The 22,469-nt window shown below is 36.4% G+C and overlaps 5 protein-coding genes across 8 annotated transcripts; 2 read left to right on the plus strand and 3 right to left on the minus strand.

Annotated features, from left to right (window-relative positions):
• Positions 1-2: 2 nt before the first annotated feature.
• LOC111790838 (binding protein) lies at positions 3-7,593 on the minus strand. The gene is made up of 17 exons (XM_023671924.2): positions 7,250-7,593; positions 6,830-7,152; positions 6,545-6,705; positions 5,272-6,460; positions 4,952-5,143; positions 3,687-4,343; positions 3,388-3,564; positions 2,906-2,973; positions 2,592-2,814; positions 2,406-2,505; positions 2,182-2,297; positions 1,997-2,054; positions 1,161-1,312; positions 882-1,083; positions 472-624; positions 290-362; positions 3-144 (listed from the first exon to the last, which is right to left on the minus strand). The coding sequence occupies exons 1-16, from the start codon at positions 7,380-7,382 to the stop codon at positions 301-303; spliced, it is 3,966 nt and encodes a 1,321-aa protein (XP_023527692.2). The 5' UTR covers positions 7,383-7,593; the 3' UTR covers positions 3-144; positions 290-300.
• Positions 7,594-8,115: 522 nt separating this feature from the next.
• LOC111790951 (uncharacterized) lies at positions 8,116-11,678 on the minus strand. Of its 4 annotated transcripts, none has more exons than XM_087121957.1 (3): positions 11,507-11,678; positions 10,387-10,635; positions 8,116-8,452 (listed from the first exon to the last, which is right to left on the minus strand). In XM_087121957.1, the coding sequence occupies exons 1-2, from the start codon at positions 11,676-11,678 to the stop codon at positions 10,415-10,417; spliced, it is 393 nt and encodes a 130-aa protein (XP_086978083.1). In that variant the 3' UTR covers positions 8,116-8,452; positions 10,387-10,414. The 4 variants fall into 4 exon arrangements, with proteins under 4 accessions (XP_086978083.1, XP_086978085.1, XP_086978082.1 ...); XM_087121959.1 differs by having other exon boundaries at positions 8,116-8,481; XM_087121956.1 differs by having other exon boundaries at positions 10,376-10,635.
• Positions 11,505-13,812, minus strand: LOC147793055 (Pentatricopeptide repeat (PPR) superfamily protein). The gene is made up of 2 exons (XM_087121953.1): positions 12,773-13,812; positions 11,505-12,706 (listed from the first exon to the last, which is right to left on the minus strand). Exons 1-2 carry the CDS (start codon positions 13,662-13,664, stop codon positions 11,715-11,717), a joined length of 1,884 nt encoding a protein of 627 aa, XP_086978079.1. The 5' UTR covers positions 13,665-13,812; the 3' UTR covers positions 11,505-11,714.
• A 3,290-nt stretch (positions 13,813-17,102) lies between these two features.
• On the plus strand, positions 17,103-20,358 carry LOC111790682 (uncharacterized protein At3g28850). The gene is made up of 2 exons (XM_023671693.2): positions 17,103-18,392; positions 20,222-20,358. Exon 1 carries the CDS (start codon positions 17,334-17,336, stop codon positions 18,375-18,377), a length of 1,044 nt encoding a protein of 347 aa, XP_023527461.2. The 5' UTR covers positions 17,103-17,333; the 3' UTR covers positions 18,378-18,392; positions 20,222-20,358.
• A 32-nt stretch (positions 20,359-20,390) lies between these two features.
• LOC111790683 (SEC14 cytosolic factor family protein / phosphoglyceride transfer family protein) lies at positions 20,391-22,404 on the plus strand. Its single transcript, XM_023671694.2, has 3 exons — positions 20,391-20,641; positions 20,930-21,194; positions 21,966-22,404. Exons 1-3 carry the CDS (start codon positions 20,392-20,394, stop codon positions 22,198-22,200), a joined length of 750 nt encoding a protein of 249 aa, XP_023527462.2. The 5' UTR covers position 20,391; the 3' UTR covers positions 22,201-22,404.
• The last annotated feature ends 65 nt before the right edge of the window (positions 22,405-22,469 follow it).

Below are 22,469 nucleotides of genomic sequence, written 5' to 3' on the forward strand. Positions count from 1 at the left end.
CGTTTCCTCTTCACAAAACCATTTGATAAATGCTTTTGGGTCTGTTTTTAAGTACAAAAGTATATCAACCTTGCTTCGTATTTCACATAATCCACAAGACCTAGTTTGCTTAATTGCTTCTCACATTCCTTGCAACTGAAGAACCTGAATGATTAGTCAACAAATAAAACAATATTACATAACAGATGAGATCAGATTGAAACTTAAAATACTCTTATAAAATCAAGCTACATAGTGTTCTAAAAGAAACTACTTCATTAGATTTGTTGCATAGTCAGAATGAACTTACAAGAGACGACACTAAGTTCTCGCTGAAGTGTCTCGTCTACGTGAGCTTCTCGTAACTCGCAATTTGGAGGACCCTGCAAGACGGCAGACAGGCAACGTATCAATGGAAATTCTTGATTCTTGATTCTTGATTCTTGAAATCTCAAAAGAGATAAAACAATCAACTTCTTGGGCTCACAATACCTTCATTCTTAACTTGGAAAGGTTTAATTTCAGTATTACATGTTTCCGGGCCTGTCAGCTCACTGAAGGTGCCAGAATCTTCCGACTCAACGAACTTAGCTTCTGAATTGTCATTTATAGATTCAGCATCTTCAGATGATTCAGTGTTTTCATCTGCAAGGATGATCTTCTAATGTTAAAGTTCCTAAAAATTATGGTATTAGACTGTTTAGAACATACAAAATAGGGGCGGGGGTGCATATTTTGTGGTATTCCTCGTACCTAATGCATATTCAGAACAAAACATTAGGCATGAGAACAATAATATGCAACTTTAATGCTTCCTAATACGTATTTAGAGCCAAGGAACTGAGGAACTGAGGAACACGGGAAAAAAGAACAATGGAAATGAGTTGGTGGCTTAAACCAACCTTCGGTGATTTCGGACTTCGGAGCATCTTCTTCATTTTTTGCTGCCACAGAAGAAGTTTCAATATTACCAATCCTCTGTTGATGAACTTGGGCGTTTCTAGCAGTAGCTTCCTGCTCCTTCCTTTCTATATGAGTCTTGTTAAGCTTTTCTTCGAATTCTTCAATGCACAACTTCAGTTCTGGTTTAGCAAATTTCTTGCTCTGAAATAAAGTATGGAGAGATGAGACTTCATAATTCAAATGTCAGGGTGTGTACGTTCTAGCCAATAACCTCATACCTTGCTTATGATACTCTTGAAATGTTCCATTACAGAGTCCTCAGAAACAGCATGTTCGTATGTCTTGAATGAATCTATCAACTTTTTCATTCCCTTTTCCGTGAAGCCTAGTTGAGAAAGGCAATATGAAATGTATTCCCACTGTTTAACATCTGCAAACGGATAACAGTCATAAGCTTCAAAACATCATCATATGGTTAGTTGGAGAACTTGATACTTGATACCAAAAAGTAAGATTATAGCCAATAATGGTTGGTTAAGTAGAGAAGACATTAAAATTCAAAAGAGATGGTTTATATCTTCTTCTTCCTCATTCTCTATTTTCCTTCTTTTTGGCAAGAATCCTATTTTCCAGCAAGCTCCTCGTATATCTTGGACGACCCCGTTCCAATTGGACCTTGAGCTAATGTCATCTCTTATCAATTACTAACCCCTACTCGGGATGAACTTGAATGACTTTTGGCATAAGTAACTTAAGTTTATTGACCTTCTAAACGAAATAACTTAACTTGACAGTTGATACATTCACCAATGGACTAACTTCAATAATGCATCACAAAACTATGACCCATAGCATTTGAAAGCTTCCCTACTACTAGTATTAAAGTACTTGAGTACAACTAAAACAAAATAAAAAATGCATCAACAATAAAGTATTGGGTATTAACAATTCTGTATTATACAATTTGTTGCATAAATCATAGAAGTCATACCAAGAAGCAAGTACAAAATTCAAAACTTAGCTAGTATTGTAGTGGGACATTATAAATTTGAAATACACAGAAAATTATAAATTGAAAAACGTGCACAAGGAGTGAAAAGTTGAAAATTAATACCTGAAACTCCACTAAACCTATTGCAAAGCTTTTCGACGAGTGACTCCATTTGTTTGTCCTAGAAAAACATAACAAGTAGTCAGTTTTAGAAACACATTTGTTTGTCCTAGAAAAGCGTAACAAGTAGTTAGTTTTAGAAATATAAGTTAAGATTAGTTACATCTCTTCGATCAAATTTCCCTTACCTTCTTGATGGAGCCAATCAAGAATTGCATAATATTACAGAAGGACTCTCTCGGTAGGTTCTGATTAGAGAGTTTTCCTAATATATCTGGCAGTAGATTGTATATAGGATTTGCTCCTGTAGATAAGGGGATGACAATAAGAATTTTGTATGACCAAAAACATGTTCAAGTAGTGAACAGAATGTGAGCGTTATTAAAAAGTTCATTGATGTTATAAACAATACCTTTCTTAGACAGCTCATGAAAAAATAGTTTCGCCAGATTCGATATTCTCTCATCATCATCTTCTAAACGTAGAGTCATTTCATTTATGTAACCTTTTACCTAAGCACATGCACAAGTATCAAATTAGTCTACTTCAAATATGATAGACAAATTAAGACAAACTAACAGTATTCCACCATTCAAACCTTCATCATATCATTTAATATGAGATGAGAAAGCACCAATACAGCATTCTTCCGAACAGAATTCGAAGGATCCTTCAATCTCGCATACATATTCTCAGTCCACGGTTCCAAGAGATTAGGGAAACGAACAGCCAAATCTCCTAATGCAATAGTACAATTGGAACGGACAATATCTGATGGTGCGGTTTCTACAACCGTGAAAAGAAGTTGAAGATTTGCATTGCTGAAAGTTCATTTCATGAAAGTTAGGAAATCTTTACACCAGAGATAGAGAGAGAGAGAGAGAGAGAGAGAGAGAGAGAGAGGGGTCTCACCAAAAATCTGCATCAATGATCATTAAACGACATAAAGCAAGCATTGCAGATGCTTGTAGATCTGGGAACTGCAGATGGAAATAACAGACAGTAAGAACAATTCAAATTACATTTTCAACATTCATAAAAATAATAGAAATAAAAAATAACGTTGGTTTTAATATTTGAAATGTGCACACAAAGCACAAAAGTAGTATGCCGCTAACATGTTACAACTATCCATACAAATCATACGACTCAAAAGCTCTGCATTTTTGCAATTACTTGGACATATTTGAATGTATAAAGGAATAAACATAATGTAAAAGTTCACATGGCAAAACATCACAACCAAAGAGAAACAAATGAACATTCCCACAATATGGCGAATCCTGAGCAGTGTCTCAGTCCAGTGTGCCCAAAAGACCAGCTAAGCAACGAACAAACTAATGAATAAAACATTCATCCATAGTATAGATGTAAAATGGATCACAAACATTCACCTTATGCAGTAGGCTGAAATTTCTGCAAAGTTTGGAAAGAAACGGTGCACATTGCCCTATTAAATTCTTCCCTCCTGAATTACCAAAAACAATTTCTTTTTCTGCCTTCTCTGAAAGAGAATCAATAATTGCATCTTCAGAAGCAGCAAGGCCTAGCTCAGCATTTATGCCATTTTCCTGCAAGAATCAGTGTCACATTTTATATTACAAAAATAAAGTTGGTAGATAGTAAAAATAAATGGAAGACGTAACTTTATCCTCGTCCCATAACTGACTCATTATACAAACGGAGAACTCACCTTCACGCCATTAGCCACTGTTGCACCATTACCGTGTACAGTCTGACCATCAGCCATTTTATACTTCGCTTTTTGTTTCTGGATCTTTCGGGTGCACGATTCGATGTATACTAGCTGGTTCATGGCTACATGACTTGCAATAAATAAATATCTACTAAGTTTCTCAATTTGGACAGTAGTTAATATGTCACCTTCGCCACCTTCAATGTCAGTTTGCAGGTGAACTTCCTTGTTACCATTAAAAACAGAAGTAAGAGATTTTTTAACCAAATTTGCTGCTATGTTTTCAGGAGACGGATGAATTGAATATATAGCTGCTATGGCTTTATCAACAGCAGCATACCATATATTCTCTGGAAGCCAAGAACTAGTAATCAAGCTTTCCAGCTTATCGAACACCCGGTTGCCATTACCAGCCAACAACTTCTTTTTGTCATCTTCAGACAGTTTTTGGATGGCAATGCAGGCTGTCCTGGCAAGTAAAGGGTCCACCTTAGACCATCGACCAAACCCGATGTCTATAATATCCTGTATATGAGAGCCAACAATAGCAGCAGATGATTTTGATGCCATGCAAAGAACAGATAAAGCACCCCGGCTTTGCTCTGCTGTGGTTCCACCAACATTAAAGCAAAAGAAATCCCATAAAGCTGATATCTGGAGAGAAGAAAAAAAATTAAAAATAAACACTTCATTAATTATCTTATACACTCCATGGTAGAAACTCATAGACCACGGATTATTGTGGAGATCGATGCACCATTAACAAGCAAGCTAAAATCACGACAGCTAACAAACTAACTTTTCAGATGTCATCATAAGACAACCGAACTTAAACTCTGTACCCCATCATAGGCATGTCGATCTAATTAGTCACATCTGATATCTTCAATTACTTGAAGATACATATATTCACATATCATTCTAATAAAGTTCGTATTCTTTAAATTATTGTGGTAGTATATGCCATACTAAAGTTAAAAATGTTCCATAAAAGAAGTGAATACCATAGAGATGAATTTTTTTCTCTAGTACTTTATCTTTTAGAGTCCGAGCTACTATTCAACTCATTCAGATGCTACTCAGACTGTAAAGTATAATAGGAAATGAATTTTTGTCGACTACCTTTTTGCTATTTTTCTAACATTATAAAATATCCTACAAGTAACTGGCCCCTTATAAGCACGATTGTCAGGCCAAACTTCCAAGAAAGTTGTTAACTTGCGAAGAAAAGATGAGAAACAGCGATATATAGTGAGACATACCGTGCTACCAGATATGTCACCCTTCGATACCAAGGCATCAATCATAAACTCCAGAGCTGCAAGATCTCCAATGTTTGAATCAATGGCAAGATGTAGAAGACTTTTAGCAGTTTCAATTGGGTTTTTTGTTATATATATTGTTATGAAGGCGTTCTCAACGGCTTCATAGATGGATTTATCTTGAGAAAATGCCTACAAAAATAATAAAATTTTATTCTACAAAAGAACTGTTCGACAAATTAATGATGAACGATATCTAACAAAAGGAAATAAAAATTGACAACTTTAAGCCCTGATAAAAAAAAAAAACTAAAGCATACCAATGGCAACATTTTACGGAGACAAGCCTCTGAACCATCAATTTGGAATTGTCTGCACCTCATCAACAAAAGAATTGTATTCTCAACGTCAGTGGCGGAAGAAGAAGCCATTAACTGAACTAGTATTGGCATTACTTCTGATATACATGTCGAAAACCTCAGGCCAGCCTCTAGAGATGCAACCAAAGCCCTGATCTGCTCCAAGTTTCCAACATCCAAAGTCAAATTGTCCTTCTGAACAGCCTCTTCTTCCATTTGAGAAGGATAGCTATCAGTCAAACTATCTTGCTGGTTCCCTCCCCCACCTTCTGTAAGGCCATTATCAACTTCACCATCACCATTAAAGATATCGTCGTCAAATGACAAGCCACCTTCCACATTTTCTGAGGACTTTTCTGGTTCAAGCTCGTCTAATTTCTTCTTATACTGCTCTAAAGTTGCTTCAAATGAAGCTATTCGCAGCTGTGGACCAAATGGGTTATGCTGCAACATAGTGATGAGCAATTGCAGCGCAGATTTTCTGACAATTGCACTCTTATCCTCCAACCTTCCAGCAGCAACCGCTGCCACTTCATTCCACAAACCGATAGAAACAGAATGTGCTTCACATAGGTCAGCCCAAACCTGAATAACTCGACTCCTAGTGTAAGCTGAAACATCCCGACAACGTTCAAGTAAGATTTCTAGCATTGCCTGCTTGCTTCGAAGACGAACAGATTTACAACTCAGTTCACCTTCAATGTCGCAAAACGCTTTAGCAATCAACTTACCAAGCACCCCCACAAGAGCATTCCTTATTTTATAGGATTCACCACCAAAATGTGGGATCAGAAGTCCAATGTTGGTGGAGAATAACTTTGGGAGCCTGTCAGCGAGCTCTACTAGGAATCGCCCTATGTTTTCAGCCCCAGCTGTGTCTTTAACATAGTCTTTCGGGTTAGTCCTTCCAACGTCTCTAATAAGAGAGATTGCCAGGATTCCATCAGAATATTTCTTCTCTGCCCCAGCAACAGCATCAGCGACGTGAGTCACAACGTAATCATACTTGTGAATAAGGTGCATAATTGAGGCACATGATTGGGTCGTAAAGTGATATTTTGTAGAACAAGCACCAATTATACGACACAGAGCATCCTTCGAATCAACATCCTTCAAAAGGACTGGATTCTCGAACATTGAGACCACGTTTCTAAAGAAAACCCAAGTAAAAAGTGTTAAAATTACAAGTAAATACCCAGGGAGTTGTTTTCAACAAGTAAGTTATAGTACGTACTTTGCAATAAAAGACAGATAATTCTCATCCGGGTCTGATGAACCAAAGAGCAACGAGATGTTGATCTCCATTGAATTAGCAATCAAGTTTAATATACGGCCCCTCTGGAGTTCCCAATTCCACGAACTTCTGGGCATTTTCTTCCGAGTACTAGCGGTGACCTAAAGGCATGATTGAAAGAGCTTGGGTGAAATTCGATTCAAGCTAACAAAACCACAAAATTTATCAAACTAAAAATAATTTCGAAAGCAAAAAATGACCAACGTAGAGGAATTAGCAGACAACCTTTGAATTGTTGCTACTACTACCACTGGATTCCTCACTGGTGACAATATTGAGAAGGAAAAACGTATAGATTTTAAAAGCATTGCGATAAGAAGCAATCTGATCGAGAACCGGAGCGTCGGCATCATTACTTGAGGAAGCTCGTGCAAGCGAATCAATGTTGGGAAGAAGAACACTGAAATTAGACCGGAGACTCTCAACAATATTCAATTTACAGGAGGGAGAGAGGTTACTATAGTCCCGAATCAAAGAGTACACACGATCGAAAATATCCTGCTCTTCGACGCAGAAGAGGTCCTTGTCGGAAAGATCAAATGAAACGCCTGTTGGAATTGGAGCAAATGAAGAGTACAGATGGGAAATTAAGGGTGAATGTGTTCCAAAATGGAAAAAGTAGTGAAACAGTGGAAGAGGACGAACCTTTGACGAATTCTTCAAGTTGAGATGGAGGAAGAGATGCGACTTCAGTAGGATTCTGTACGCATAGGCGATTATCGTCGTAGTCTTGTTCGAGAGATCGAAGGGTTTGGGGGAAGACGAAAGGGGAAGCCATTGGAGGGAAATCAGAGAGAGACAATGAAGCTTCCGAATCAAAGTTGAGAGTCCAAATTCAAATTGAAAGGGGTTTTCAATGAGCGGGAAGGCACTGTCAGTGCCCGGTCTGTACCGGGTCGGGTCAGATTACGGTCGGTCGGGGCTTCATTATTTTTTATTATTATTTTTTTTTTTTGTAATTTTTAATCTATAAGAAATTAACAGATAAATTGCTTAGAATCTTCTAAAATTCTCGATTAAATTTATCCATAAAAAACATATTAACTTTTTTTTATTATTAAAATGTTCAACTGTCAGTAAATTATTAATTTCTTAATTTAATTTTTTAATATATTTAGACGCACGAATTAATCAAATGCATAAATTAAGTTTTATATGTCAAATAACAGAGTTATAATTATCAACTTTTATTAATTAATTTATAAACATATTTTGTTATTAATTTTTTTACAATCATGAATTTATAATATTATATAATTTATTTATAACATATGTTATATCCGCTTTAATTTTGAAAAAAAAAATACATATATAAATATTTATCTACATTTCATCATCTCCACTTCCAATTCATGTCCCCTATTCCCGCCTATTCCCGCTCTACATAAAGCTAGCACAACTCCGTGAAACTCAATTCAACTTAGTGGGTATGAGGAGTGTCAAACCAAAATATCCGACAAGCATTATCCCTCCCGAAGAAGGAGGTAGAATGAATTGCCCTAACACATATCTGACCAAGAGTTTGTTCAATGTATATAAACTATAGTAAGAAGAAATCGAGAATACTAAAACTACCAAAAGTTCTTAGGAATTAAATGTTTTAACAAGATTGTACGTAAGTAATTGATACGAATATTTCAAACTAACATGTTCTCGTGGTCAGAGCTCCAACGAGCTAAAACATGCAGATGACTCAAGAATATACAATTTTTACCAATTCAGGATGGGTGTGGAAGCAGCAGCCAGAGTCCAACACAGTAACTTTTGTTCCTCAGCTTTCACAGTTCGTACTCATCTACTAATAGCTTTGCCTACATACTCAAATTTTGATCTGCCATTCTTTTTTACCTGCATATGAACGTATTATCGTTCTTCACCTATTGAGAATGGAAGCAACAGTAAAATATAATTTTATCCACATGAGTAGGATCTGGGGATTTATAACCAGAAGTGTGCAACTATAGCAGTTTGTTCCTGCATTAATAAACCATGACATTGTCATTGTTATTTATTTACATGCTAGGTTTTTATAGATATTAACGTACACTGCCTGTTATCTTGAGCAGTTATACAAATAAGACCAGAGTCGAACCTAACCGTTGAGTCTGAGGGTTGTGTATGTACTCCCATTGGATAGACAAAGAGTCGTAGTTAAACATACAAAGAAAAGGGATAGTTGCCTTCGAGTAGAAGCTCAACCCGGCTAGCACGCTTAACATTCAACTACCAAGATCCAAAAAAAAAAAGAGAGAGAGAGAGAGGGTTGAAGGCTCGAGCGAGGAAGGGTGGCGAAGGAAACCCATACTAGAATGTGGGTATCTAGACTCGAAAAAGCAGGAAAAGCCATTCCAGAAAGCTTTAGCTCGTCAACTCTATTCCTGCTGTGTATCTAGTTTATAAGGGATGCTTGACATCCATTCACTAGCTAGCTTAAGGTGATTAGTCCTCAGTTATAGGCAAGTCTTCAGCCTCAAGATTTGTCTAAGCACCTATTCCAAGATGAACCTTCTCACTTACCTTGTTAGGTTTGCGTGCTCAACTACTCCTCCTATCTTGCACTCATTGTTTTAGAAGTATACTCGTTCAAACCTTACTTTAAGCTAAGAATATTTGCTAAAATTTTCACACCTGAATGGTAGTAAAACTCTGTATTTAAAATCATCAAATAAATTACAAAAGAAATGAAAAAACAATAAATGGGAAGAGAAATAAATGGATACAAGATATTTTCTAGGTCAAATATGGTAGCTATGGTAAACCATAATAAAAGCCTAAATATTTAGATATTTGCCTATAATAAAAGGTCAAATATGGTAGCAATGGTAAACCGTAATGGAAGGCTAAATATCTAGATATTTGCCTGTAATAAAATGTCAAATATGGTAGCTACGGTAAACCGTAATGGAAGGCTAAATATATATAGATATTTGCCTGTAATAAAAGGTCAAATATGATAGCTACGGTAAACCGTAATGGAAGGCTAAATATATAGATATTTGCCTATAATAAAATGTCAAATATGGTAGCTATGATAAACCGTGATGGAAGGCTAAATATCCTTAACATAAGCTATACTCATCATCAATTCCTAATAATATCCATAATATTTCTCTACAATCTTCACAACAGATCTATACAAACAGCCCAGAATCAGCCATCTTTTTCTAGTTTTACAAGGGAAATTAATAGCCAAATTTCCAGTGTCATTTGATATAAAGACAATTGGTATTTCAGAAAACGAAAGAATATCTTACAGAGACCCATTGAAGAATAGATCATAAGACAGTAGAAAATATCAGATATTGACGTATAGTTAATATGTTGAATGAAAAATGATCAAATGTTAAACACCCAATGGAACTAGAAGCAGAATATATCTCCAAACTTGATGATATCAGTTGAATCAATGAAGGCCAAACCAATTCATACAGTTCCTATTTTAGCTAGCTATAATTTCTGTGTAAAAGAAAGCAAGAAATAAACAAGAATAGCTACTCAAATTGCAACCTCTTCAATTTCTTGAAACACAGGACTCCAATTGTTGCGTAATGGCATTCCTAATCACACTTCACACGATTGAGAAAGAGAAAAATGATTGAACGGACTCTAGAACCCTATAATCAAGCACATGGAGAGCATAATTTGCAGAAATCCGAGATGGGAAAATCAGACGATTCAAACAAGCTTTTTGAAACAAACATCAAACTTCAGAAGTGAAAACAAAACACCAAAATGGAAAACAATCAGAAAATTCGGAGTTAGGATACAGACCAGAGGGTTACCGAATTGACGAAATCGAAGAATCTCCGGTCAGCCAATGTGAAAAGGGCCAATATCACCAGTTCTGATGGAGCCCGCGACCTCGTCGGCGATGGCCAAACAAGAAGAAACACAGTCGCTCAAGGCTACCCAAACCATGTTAGCGATCCAAAACGCCATGTGCCATGTCATTGCCATGGCCTTTCCGGTGTGTTGTTCGAGGTAGAGGCGTGGACTGGGAGTTTCAGAGCATATCCATTGAAGGAATTGGACTAGATTTAGAGGAAGCCATTAGAGAACAGAGGCAGAGGCTATTGGGCTGAGTAAAAGATAAAGCTGCAAACTTTATGGTTGAAGAAATGTTACCCGTAGCGTGTAGCTAAAGCCGATTTCACCACAATTTCCTTTTTCAGATTATCTTATTTTACGGGGATTTTTTTTTTAAAGAAAAAATAAAATTTATAGTAATTGTTCTATAAATGTTAAATTTTTGCCCATATATTTCGATATATTATTCCTTACTTATCCCCCACCTTCTGATTTAGTTTGGGTTGAAGTGTTGATATAATTAACATCAATCCAACTGAAAAATAAGAAAAATATGGGTCGATATGATGTTGTCCACTTTGAGCATAAACTGAGATGAATTTCTTACTTATAAACCCATTATCAATTCCTTAATTAGTCGATGTGGTATTCCCACCAACGATCCTCAATAATATGTTCTTAAAATTAAAAGGAAAAATCACATGGAGAGCACTACCAATCTTTAAAGCACAAAAGTATCTTCTTTAAACAACTACTTTGATTGCTACTTCACCATGTCCATAAGTTAAAAAGTACGAAAACAAAGAACTTAAAAATGGATGGACAGTTCAAGTTGCCAAAGCACAAAAGTACGGTTATTGAAATGGATAGAAAAATCTACCGCTAGCAAATATTGTCCTTTTTCGACTTTTCTTTCTAGGCTTTCCTTCAAGGTTTTTAAAACGCATATGCTAAGGAGAGATTTCCACACCCTTATAAAGAATGATTCGTTCTTCTCTCCAACTCACGTGGGATCTCACATTTGCTTCCCACATTTGCTTCCCACTGTATCCCTTTCTTTAAATAACATAGTTCATAGACTCAAAGAAGACAGACCTGTAGCAAAGGGCACAAGATTTAGCTTAGTTGTTGACGGTGGAGGCAATCTCATCAGTACAAGCCGCTCGCTTCCCTGCTTGCCATTTGCCTGTGAATATGGCAGGGAAGAGATATGGAGATGAACATAGGAATTGAACCAACCTCTGGGTGTAGCAGCGTTGAAGAACATATGGTTGGCCAAGCAAATTTGACACCAGTTACAGGCTCATGGAATCACAAGATTCAAATCCACTGTTAAATCTTCATATAATGTATGACCAATCTTCTTCATTTTCATATGCAGATCATGAAGTAAAAGATAAATATTTTCAGATTGGCAATGAGAACTGTCGCCCACTACGAACACGTGCACTGCATTACCAACTTCTATCCAACTGCAACCAGGTTGCTTCTTCAATCCCTTATCCTTCATTTTCAACCTTACTTTGGCAGCTTCTCTCCATTTTCCAGTTGAAGCATATATGTTAGATAGCAGCATAAAGGTTCCTGCATTCTCTGGTTCTGTTTCCAAAAGCTTTTCAGCCGTTAACTTGCCCAAATCTATATTGCCATGAACATTACATCCAGCAAGAAGAGCTGCCCAAACAGACGATGAAGGCTTATCCTCAAGCCCCTTGATGAAATCAAATGCCTCTTGGAGTCGTCCCGCTCGGCCAAAAAGATCGACCAAGCATGTGAAATGATCTTCTCTTAGCGTTATAGACCCATCTCTTACGAGATTTTCGAAGTATTTCAACCCCTCATCCACAAGGCCAGCATGACTACAAGCAGAAAGCAACGCAATATAGGTGACATTATCTGGACGAAATCCCAATGCCTGCATTTCATCAAATAAACGAATTGCTTTGTAGCCATGGCCATGATGAGCATAGGCTGCAATCATCCCATTCCAAGAAACTACATCTCTGTGGCTTGTCGATCCATCATCGAATATCTTACGAGCCATATCCAACTCCCCACATTTTGAATACATGCTTATTAAAGCTGATACCACATCTGTAACTTCTTGGTATACTGACTTACTTATTATCTGGTGAATTTGTTGTCCCTCGCAAAGACCGGCTAAGTTACTACAAGCACCCAACACGCTGACAAAAGTACCTTCATTTGGTTTTACATTGTTGGCTGCTTGCATTTCTGAAAAAATCTTCAATGCTTCTTCACTTTGCCCATCTTGTACATGTCCAGAAATCATTGCTGTCCAAGAAACAACATTTTTGGTAGGCATTTTATAGAACAAATCCACTGCCCTTTCAAGCTTACCGTTTTGAATGAACCCTGTAATCATGGCGTTCCATGAAGGCACATCCCTCTCTGGAATTTTCTCAAACAGTTCAAAGGCCTCATCCAGCCGCATATTCTGAGCATACCCAGTAATTATTGCATTCCAGGAAACCACATTTCGCTCAGGCATTTTATCGAACACTAAACGGGCATCATCAATTCTCCCATTTTTTGCCAAACCAGCCACCATGGCCGTCCAAGAAATCACATCTCTCTCCGGCATCTGGTTAAAAAGCTCCTGAGCTTCATCTACCCTCCTCCTTTTCATCAATGCTGTAATAATAGTGTTCCAAGAAACCACATTCCTCTCGGGCATTCTTTTAAACAAATCAAAAGCCTGATCGACCCAACCCTTTCGCGCATACCCTTCAATCATAGTGTTCCAGGAAACAACATTCTTAACTGGCATGGCATCAAACAAGCTTCTAGCCTCCTCAATCCGGCTCAATCTTACATATCCACTAACCAATGCTGTCCAAGTAACAACATTCTTTATAGCGTCATCTCTATCAAATAGCTTCTTAGCTTCCTCAATCATTCCACATTTGATATACCCTGTAATTACTGCAGTCCATGAGACCACATCTCGATCGGGCATTTCCTCGAACACCCTACGTGCCTCTCCGATTTTTCCTTCTTTACCAAGCTTTGTGATCAGCCAGTTCGTGCGTGCAACATTCGAATTGGCACTATAGTCTCTATCTGTTGATGAGATTTTCGGCACAACCTGATAGGTAGAAAACGGCGACGATAACCTGGAGTTGTGCGAATTGCACAAGACACGCACATATCTAGCAAAGCAAGAAAGAAAAACTCTGGTTGTATCTTTAGCATAAATTTCCTTAATCAGTACCTGATACAATAAAGACATTTGTATCCACTTATTGCGTATCCCCGCCGCCTACGGCTCGCCGGAGAAGAAGATTGAAGAAACAACGGGGCGGCTGCATACGTCGTGGCTCGTGAAAGACGGAGAAGAAGACAATCATGCTTTCCATTTTTGTTCTCTTTCCATTTTTCCCCATATTTTCTTTTTCAATATAAAATTCAATTTATGTTTTTTTTTTTTTTTTTTTGTGCAATTTTAATAAAATTTTGAGAATTAAATTAATTTTAAATTGCATCAAAATAATTATAAATTACTAATAAATACTTTAAATTAATTTACTAAAAATTTAGATTTTAAAGAACTTTTTATTGAAATAATTATTATAAAAAATTCATTTTATTTTAGTCGTATCATACCCGCTTTGAGCTTCCCAAAAGCCTCGTACCAATTGTGATGTATTTCTTTACTCATAAACTCATGATCATTCCCTAAATTAATCAGGACTTGCTCCCAATAATCTTCAACAATTAAATATTTATTTTTTAAATATATATATATATATATATATATATATATATATATATTATACACACGATCATTTCCTAAATTAGCGTGTGGGACACACTCCCAATAATCCTCAACAATTAAATATTTATTTAATGTTAGACATATATCATCGACTAAAATAACATTCCAACATTTTCCTCGACAAATTTTAAACAAAAAATAATTGAAAAATTACACATTATTTGATAACGATAGAAGAAAAAGTACAAGTTTAGAAGATTCCAAGCACTTGGTCAATTAATTTGTTTGAGTTGTAAATGGGACAACCAAACCAGACAACCCTTAATAAATGCTCGAATTCTATTGGCTAATAAAATTTGGTAAACCATAGATATCAAATATTTAATGTGAAAAAAAAATTTGATCCATAACTTTGGTACTCATTATAATCAAAAGACAATTACCACATGACCCACATTCATTTGTGGGTGGTTGCCCCAAAGATTCATTATTAAAGCCCATTTAATATCTTACATCAAACACTTTCATATACTAATAATTTAAAAAATCAAGCTCTATCCGAGTGGACTGAATGACATTATCGACCAATGATTCGAAAGTGTGAGATATATTTACCAACTAAGGATATTAATAGGTTCGGTTGAATCTGATTGTTCGGGTAAAAATTTTCAACCAAAACAATTGTTATTGAATAATGTACCGAAACGAAGCCAACTATACTATTTTTTGGATGAATTGGTTCGAGTTGTTTGAGTCATTTATTCAAAATTTATAGTCGTGTGTAAAAACATTTATTTATTTATTTTTAAATATTTAATTAAGATTGATAATTTATTTTGAATATATATTTTGAAAATTTACCTAATTAGTTTATGAAAAATAAATAATAAAAAATAATTATGAAACAAAATAAAATAACTATACGTATATTTAAATGTGTTGGATGATGGAAGTCCCACATCGACTAATTTAGGGAATGATCATGGGTTTATAAGTGAGGAATGCTAACTCCATTGGTATGAGGCCTTTTGGGGAAGCCCAAAGCAAAGCCATGAGAGCTTATGCTCAAAGTGGACAATATCATACCATTGTGGAGAGTCGTGTTCGTCTAACAAAATGTATCGAAAACAAAAGTATATTTTTTAAATTTTAGTCGTCGAACTTTGTTGTTTGTGTCAAATATGTTTTCGAAGAAATTATATAAATTTAAACGCTTATATTCTTTCACTGTGATATTCAAATAAAGGAAGTAGGTGACTGAATCAATATCATTAAAAGTTAACATCTAATACTCTAAATTAGGCAAGTTTTATTTAAAATAATAAAATAATTTAGTGTTTGACGTTTTAAATAGGTGGAATCCCGTGTGAATCAGCAAGGACCACCTTGCAAGGCTAAATACTCCTGGGTGACCGATAGTGAAGTAGTACTGTGAGGGAAGGGTGAAAAGAACCCCATCGGAGAGTGAAATAGAACATGAAACTGTAAGCTTCTAAGCAGTGGGGAGGAGACCAGGACTCTGACCGCGTGCCTGTTGAAGAATGAGCCGGCGACTCATAGGCAGTGGCTTGGTTAAGGGAACCCACCAGAACGGTGGCGTGCCTATTAAGTGATCATATTTTGAATTAAGATTCCAAATTTAGAGCAAAGTAAAATATTAGTTATTAATAAATAAATGAGTGTATTGTAAAAAAGTCAAAATGTAGAAATTATTTTATTGGTTGGTTGGTCTTAATTATTAATAAAATACTCCATTGGATGCATTGGATTTGATTTTTTAAAATAAAAAATATATGCGTACAATTGAATTCAGCCGATATATTCCAAAAATACAGACAGGTAACATTTAATTTCCTTGGGAATGCACGTTTTAACGTTGCTTTCTATTTTTTCACCACAGTAATTATTTTTTAAATTAATATTAATTTTTAAGAATATTTTTCAAAAATTAAGATTATTGTATATTAAAAAAGAAATTAGTGATTATAATTATAAACTTAGTTGAGTTTAAATAAATAAAAAATTTATGTATTGAATTTATTTGAATGAATGATTAATTTTATAAAAATGAATTTTTATTGTATGATGTAATTATATATACATATGTTTATTTAATTTTTATAATTATTTATTTGATTATTTATTCTTCAATTCTTTGTAAAAAAAAAAAAAAAAAAAAAAAAATCTAACAATTTAAGTGGTAAATTTTAATTCTAACATTTTACTTTTATTTAATGAAAATAATCGGAACAATTTGAACAAATTCAACCCAAAAATTTTATAATTAGATTAAATTGTGTCCGTTCATTATTTAATAAAAGTTGTTTCTGTTAAAAAAATTTAATTTAAAAAATGGCTTTATTTTGGGTTTGGCAAAATGGCTTGTAATAATTAATATTTATAAATTCAGGATCATTCTCTAAAATAGCGAAGGTGAGACTTCCTCCCAACAATCATTTCCTCGAATAAAGTACACTATAGAGTCTCCTTTGAAGCCTATGGAGTCCTCGAACAACCTTCTTTTAATCGAAACTCGACTCTTTCTCTAGTGCTCTCGAACAAAGTACACCATTTTTCAACATTTTAGTCACTTTTGATTACACTTTCGAAGCTCATAATTCTTTGTCCGTAGTTTGAGGATTTTACTGACATTGATTAAGTTTAGGGCATGACTCTGATAGTATGTTAGGAATCACGACCCTCATGATGACTAAGTTTAGGGCATGACTCTGATACTATGTTAAGAATCACGACCCTCATGGTATGATATTGTCTACTTTGATCATAGATTTTCATGATTTTGTTCTGGACTTCCCTAAAAGGCCCCACAGTGGAGACGTATTCTTTACCTATAAATTTATGATCATTCCCTAAACTGTGGGCTCTCTCAAAAGAAATTATATATATATATATATATATATATATATATGTTAATTACTTTTAAATAAGGCAATTTCCAAGTCCCAACCGCGTCTCTTCTGCAGCTTGTGGTGACTGTTAGAGAGAGAGAGAGAGACAGAGAGGAGAGAGAGATTTCATCTTCTTCTTCACCGAATTCAGCTCCTTCTTTAATCCGCCATTTTTCTCAGCCAGTTTGAACAACCAGAACCAGAAGAAGAAGAACCAGAAGAAGAAGAACCAGAAGAAGAAGAAGAAGCTGTTTAGTTCTTCGATTCCCTCTCTATGGGCTGTTCTGCTTCCAGACCCATCACTTTCCCCTCCGCCGACCCTGAAACGGCTTCCCCATCCTCTCCGCCGCTTCCCAGAGCTTTCTCTCTTCCGACGCCGCTCATCCACCACCCCCCCATCAAACACGGCGACACCCACCATCTCGTCACTCTCACTTCCACCACCTACGGTTCTCTCCTCCTCATCGACCGCCCCAACCCCAATGCCTTCAAATTCCCCGCCCCAGAACACGCCGACCACTCTCAATCACCCACCGCTGCCGATTCCGACCACGCTTTTTCCCCCGATTCCGTCATCAACACCTGGGAACTAATGGACGGCCTCGATGACCCCATTCCAAACCCCAACCTCGCGATTCAGAAACCCCCTTTCAAAACCGTCGGATCCGAGGATTTCGATGCGCCGTCTTCCTTAGTCAAGCCGCTCTGGCAGCATTTGTCCGAAGAAGCTCTCCTCGCTAAATTAGACCCTAACGTCGTTTTAAGTTACCGACGAGCTCTCTCCTCCCGGCAATTAGCCTCCAATGGCTACCAAAAAACCGCCAAATCAGTCGATTCCAGTCCGATATGTTCTTCATTCCCCGGCGGAGAAGACAAAGTCGTAATCTATTTCACGAGCTTGCGAGGAATCCGGAAAACCTACGAGGATTGCTGCTGGATTCGCACGATCTTCAGAGGATTTAGAGTTCCGGTGGACGAACGCGACATTTCCATGGATTCATCGTACAGAAAAGAGTTACAGAGTGCGATTGGAGGGAAGAAATTAAGTCTACCACAAGTGTTCATACGAGGAAATCACATCGGCGGTGCCGAGGAAATCAAACAGCTAAACGAGTGCGGGGAATTGGGAAAGCTTTTAGTGGGATTTCCAGTTCGGGAGGTGAAAACTGTGTGTGAACGGTGTGGGGAAGCGAGGTTTGTGCCGTGCCCTAACTGCCATGGCAGCCGGAAGGTGTTCGAAGAAGAAGAAGGAGAGCTGAGAAGATGCCCTGATTGTAATGAAAATGGCTTGATTAAGTGCCCTGATTGCTGCATCTGAGTGCAAAGAATTTAGGTATGATATCAAAACGCTTCTTCTTTGCTGCAGCTTGTTCTTGTAAGATTTATTTGTTCATATTGGTATGAACACTGTATAATCATTATCTATGTGTTCTTCAAAATATATCTGAGTTATGAACCCTAGATCTTGGATTCGTTCGTTTCGAGTTTTTAAGATGTTTGAGAATAAGATACCTTAAATTAGATTGAGCTTATGTTAATCGATCCAAATGACTTGTTCGATTGTGTTATGGAAGGCTTATGTTTAGGCTCACAACCTAAATAGATGGAAAACACATACGACAACAATTTGGTTTTAGGGTACAATTGTGAACTTATGGTGTATTAAGGGAGGGGGAGGACGGGTTTTGGTTGCGTTAAGTAAACAGTGTCGTAGATAATTGGACAACGTTTTTGTGATGTCCTACATTGGACATTGGTTGGGGAAGAGAACAAATCACCATTTATAAGGGTGTAGAAACCTTCTCCTAACAGACTCGTTTTAAAGTCTCGAGGGGAAGTCTGAAAGTGAAAGCCAAAAGAAGACAATATTTGCTAGCAGTGGATCTGGGTCGTTACAAATGGTATAAGGGCCAGACACCGGACGATGTGCTAGCTTTCTCGCTCTTCCCTGAAGGGGGTAGACATGAGGCGGTGTGTCAGTAAGGACATTGAGCTCCAAAGGGGTAGACACAAGGCGGTGTGAGAGTAAGGACGTTGGCCCCAAAAGGGGGTGGATTTGGTGGTGGTCCCACATCGGTTGGTGAAAGGAACGAGTGCTAGCGAGGACGCTGGGCCCCGAAGGGTGTCGATTGGAGAAAGGAACGAGTGCCAGCGAGGACGCTAGGCCTAGAAGGGGGTGAATTGTGATGTCCCATATTGGCTGGGAGGAGAATTGTGATGTCCCATGGGTAGTTACAGTTTGGTTTAAAATCATTTTTAAATAAGTATTTAATCATTAAGATTATACTTTTAAGCAGGATTGTCTTACTACGAAAGTGATTTTAATCGTTTTATTTTGGATATATATACACCCTTATATTTTCAAGATAGATACGAGTTGGTGTGCCAGTATGGACGCTGGCCCTAATGGGATGGATTTGGTGGTGGTCTCACATCGATTGGAGAAAAGAACGAGTGTCAGCGAGGACACTGGCCTCGAAAGAGTAGATTGTGATGTCCCACATTGGCTATAAGACGCGTTTTAAAAAGCCTTTTAAGGGAAGCCCGAAAGGAAAAACTCAAAAGATTATACTTTTTTTTTAATATTTATTTTGGATATATATATATATATATATGAAGATAGGGTTTTTGTCTTTTGTCCATGGTAGGTAATTGGTTGGCCTTTTATGATGACAAGTAGCACCAATACTTTCTATAGCTTTTATTATTTAACTATTTAAATTATTATTTTTCTAATTTATTAATTGAATTATGCTGGTGTTAATATAATTAAATAAAAAAATAAATTGATATGAGAGTGATTTTATAATTAGTAGTTTTAATAAAAATGATTTGTTTATAAATTATTTATTAAAATTAAAATTTATAATTATTTTGATATTTAGTTCTAGGGAGTGGTTTTAGAATAAATATTTTTATATTTAATAAATCAATTAATTTTAATTTAAAAATTAATAAATATGAGTTTTTTTTTAATAAAAAAAATTCATAGATTTTTTAAAATGTAAAATTAAGGGTAAATAAATAAAAGTACCTTTAATTTAAAAAAATTGTAATTTAATATACCCATCGATCTTATCTTCTTCACGATCTTGACGTCACAATAAAAGAGGTTTTTATCGCCTAAAGCTCTGATACCGTAAACCCTAACACTGAATTCAGCTCTCCTCCAATCAAAGCTCCAACAATGGCGATCTCAGCATCATCCGGTCCATTCATGTAATTTTCTTCATTATTTCACGAATGCGAGCTGTTTGTTGATTCTGAACTCGATTCCACCTTAAATAGCGAGAGACGAATCAGGGGAAAGTGAGAAGAAGATCGAAGCAGATATGGGCAGCACCCCGAACGATTTCTCTGTCATCATTCTCCCTTCCGAATGCGGTATTGATTCGCGGCCACTTTTGGCGGATAAAGGCAAGGACAAGGAGTCTGAAGAGGATGAAAATTGGCACGATTGCGCTCAAAACCTTTTATCTGATGAGGATTTCTCCGATCTCGATCTCTTGCAGTTTGTCCGTCTCGAGGGCTCCGATAAGGCTGGGAATCGCATCCTCCGCGTCGTCGGGAAGTACTATCCAGGTAAAGTAGCGATTCCGTATTATGATTTTTCTTCTGTTATTGGTTTTTGAGGTTTCATTGTTTTAGTTTAACAATTTCGAGACTTAATTGAAAGTGGACTACTTAGACCCAACAAAGGTTCATGACGAATTTACGGTTAGCCTCTGTCTTCTCTTGATATCACCATAAAATGGATGGGGCTAACGTTTAAGCACAAACTTCTGTTCAGAAATATTGTTTAATGTTTTCTTGTATTAGAATTCAATAACTGCAACTTGCTTTCTAAGCACGATATTTCTTCGAACACAGCTGTGGTTGTAAGTGGAGAGCGGCTGAAGAAATATATCCTCCATAAATTTCAGAACGAATTGTCAGAGGGTCCATTTTGCGTTGTGTACTTTCATACAACCGCCCAGAAGGACGATAATTGTCCTGGCTTAACCATCTTGAGGTGGATTTATGAAGAACTTCCGTCTGATTACAAGGATAGACTTCAAACTCTCTACTTTGTACATCCTGGTCTCCGTTCAAGGCTTGTCTTGGCGACTCTAGGCCGGTTTTTCCTCAGTGGCAGGTGAGTGCGTTCACCATATGTTGAATTTGTTGAGATTTGATCAATATTTTTAATTAAATTAAGGTTTAACATTTGCAATTACTGCTGCTGCTTCTTTATGGATAGAATTCAGCTTCTTCTTATTAGTGCTTCAATTGGTAATTGTTTATCTTCTTTTTGATTTCACAAACTTTGAGAATTTTACCATTGCTCTTGCAATATTATTATCATTTATTTTTGCAGCTGAAATTTTCATAGTTTTCAGTTGACACTTTTACAATCACGCCTTTTCTTTCATCATACTGTATATATATGTATGTATGTATATGTATATGAACATGAAAGCAGTTACATTCTCATACCCGGTTTAGTTAGTTTAGTTATTATATATATATATATATATATATATATATATATGTATTTATGTATATGTATATAATAATAATATTTTTTATTGATGTATTCTATAAGCAAATAACAAGGGAAGAAACAGGTAACCGTTCGTCTTCGTAGGGATGTAATCAATATGATGCTACCAGAAATTATTAGTATCTTTGGAAATATATAGTTTTTTTCAATTCTTAAAAGCATCTCACTAGAAAATATAATCTTTACGGTAGTGGGGAGAACCGATGGTATGAGTTACTATGGTTGTTTAACTTACTTGAAATTTTGTGCTATCCGTCTCCTCTAATGCTGTATATCTTGAATGATTTATGCCTAGAAGTTTGAAAGCGTTATAAACATACATCTTGTGTAGTTTGTTTGATAAGATTTATTCTCTTTTTGTAGTTTGTACTGGAAAATCAAGTATGTGAGCCGCCTTCAATATCTTTCAGACGATATAAAGAAGGGAGAGGTTGAAATTCCTGATTTCGTGAAAAGTCACGATGAAGTTCTTGAACACAGACCATTGACAGATTACGGCATTGAACCTGATTCTCTCAATGTCACAGGGGCACCTTATTCTGCCCACTCCTTTGGGAGATATGAGGAGAGATGGACGTCAAGGCAGTACATGATGTAGTAAGCCTGGTTAAAGAAGTTGTGTTTGATCTTAGGCAACTCCAAGGCTCATGGGCAATTAACATGAGCCATGGCTAAACAATAAAAAGTTTGTACATGTGTTGCGTAGCTTGTATTAGTAACTTCTCTAGTGTTGCTTGCAAACTGAATGGGATGTTATTTCTGATTGCCTGCCAATGTTAGATGCTCATTTATTTTCTCCTTACCAACTGGTTCAAATGTTTAATTATCTTTCAATGGGCCCTTGTGTTCTTCATTATGGTTGTAGTT

Source organism: Cucurbita pepo, chromosome 3 (assembly GCF_057944985.1).
Source record: "Cucurbita pepo subsp. pepo isolate OVF chromosome 3, ASM5794498v1, whole genome shotgun sequence".
NCBI classification, from domain to species: Eukaryota; Viridiplantae; Streptophyta; class Magnoliopsida; order Cucurbitales; family Cucurbitaceae; genus Cucurbita; species Cucurbita pepo.

Bases quoted from the DNA above. Each gene is read 5' to 3' on its own strand.
- LOC111790683 (XM_023671694.2), top strand. From the start codon at position 20,392: ATGGGCAGCACCCCGAACGATTTCTCTGTCATCATTCTCCCTTCCGAA. The intron at 20,642-20,929 runs GTAAAGTAGCGA...CTTCGAACACAG, and splicing joins CGTCGGGAAGTACTATCCAG to CTGTGGTTGTAAGTGGAGAG. The intron at 21,195-21,965 runs GTGAGTGCGTTC...CTCTTTTTGTAG, and splicing joins CGGTTTTTCCTCAGTGGCAG to TTTGTACTGGAAAATCAAGT.
- LOC147793055 (XM_087121953.1), bottom strand. From the start codon at position 13,664: ATGTCTTTATTGTATCAGGTACTGATTAAGGAAATTTATGCTAAAGAT. The intron at 12,707-12,772 runs GTAAGCTTGAAA...TTTCTTGGACAG, and splicing joins TACAGGGTTCATTCAAAACG to CAATGATTTCTGGACATGTA.
- LOC111790838 (XM_023671924.2), bottom strand. From the start codon at position 7,382: ATGGCTTCCCCTTTCGTCTTCCCCCAAACCCTTCGATCTCTCGAACAA. The intron at 2,055-2,181 runs GTAAGGGAAATT...ATGTTTTTCTAG, and splicing joins TGATTGGCTCCATCAAGAAG to GACAAACAAATGGAGTCACT. The intron at 625-881 runs GTTGGTTTAAGC...TCATCCTTGCAG, and splicing joins GAAGTCCGAAATCACCGAAG to ATGAAAACACTGAATCATCT.
- LOC111790951 (XM_087121957.1), bottom strand. From the start codon at position 11,678: ATGTTCTTCAACGCTGCTACACCCAGAGGTTGGTTCAATTCCTATGTT. The intron at 10,636-11,506 runs GTCTGTCTTCTT...CTCTAAATCTAG, and splicing joins TCTTGTGCCCTTTGCTACAG to TCCAATTCCTTCAATGGATA.
- LOC111790682 (XM_023671693.2), top strand. From the start codon at position 17,334: ATGGGCTGTTCTGCTTCCAGACCCATCACTTTCCCCTCCGCCGACCCT.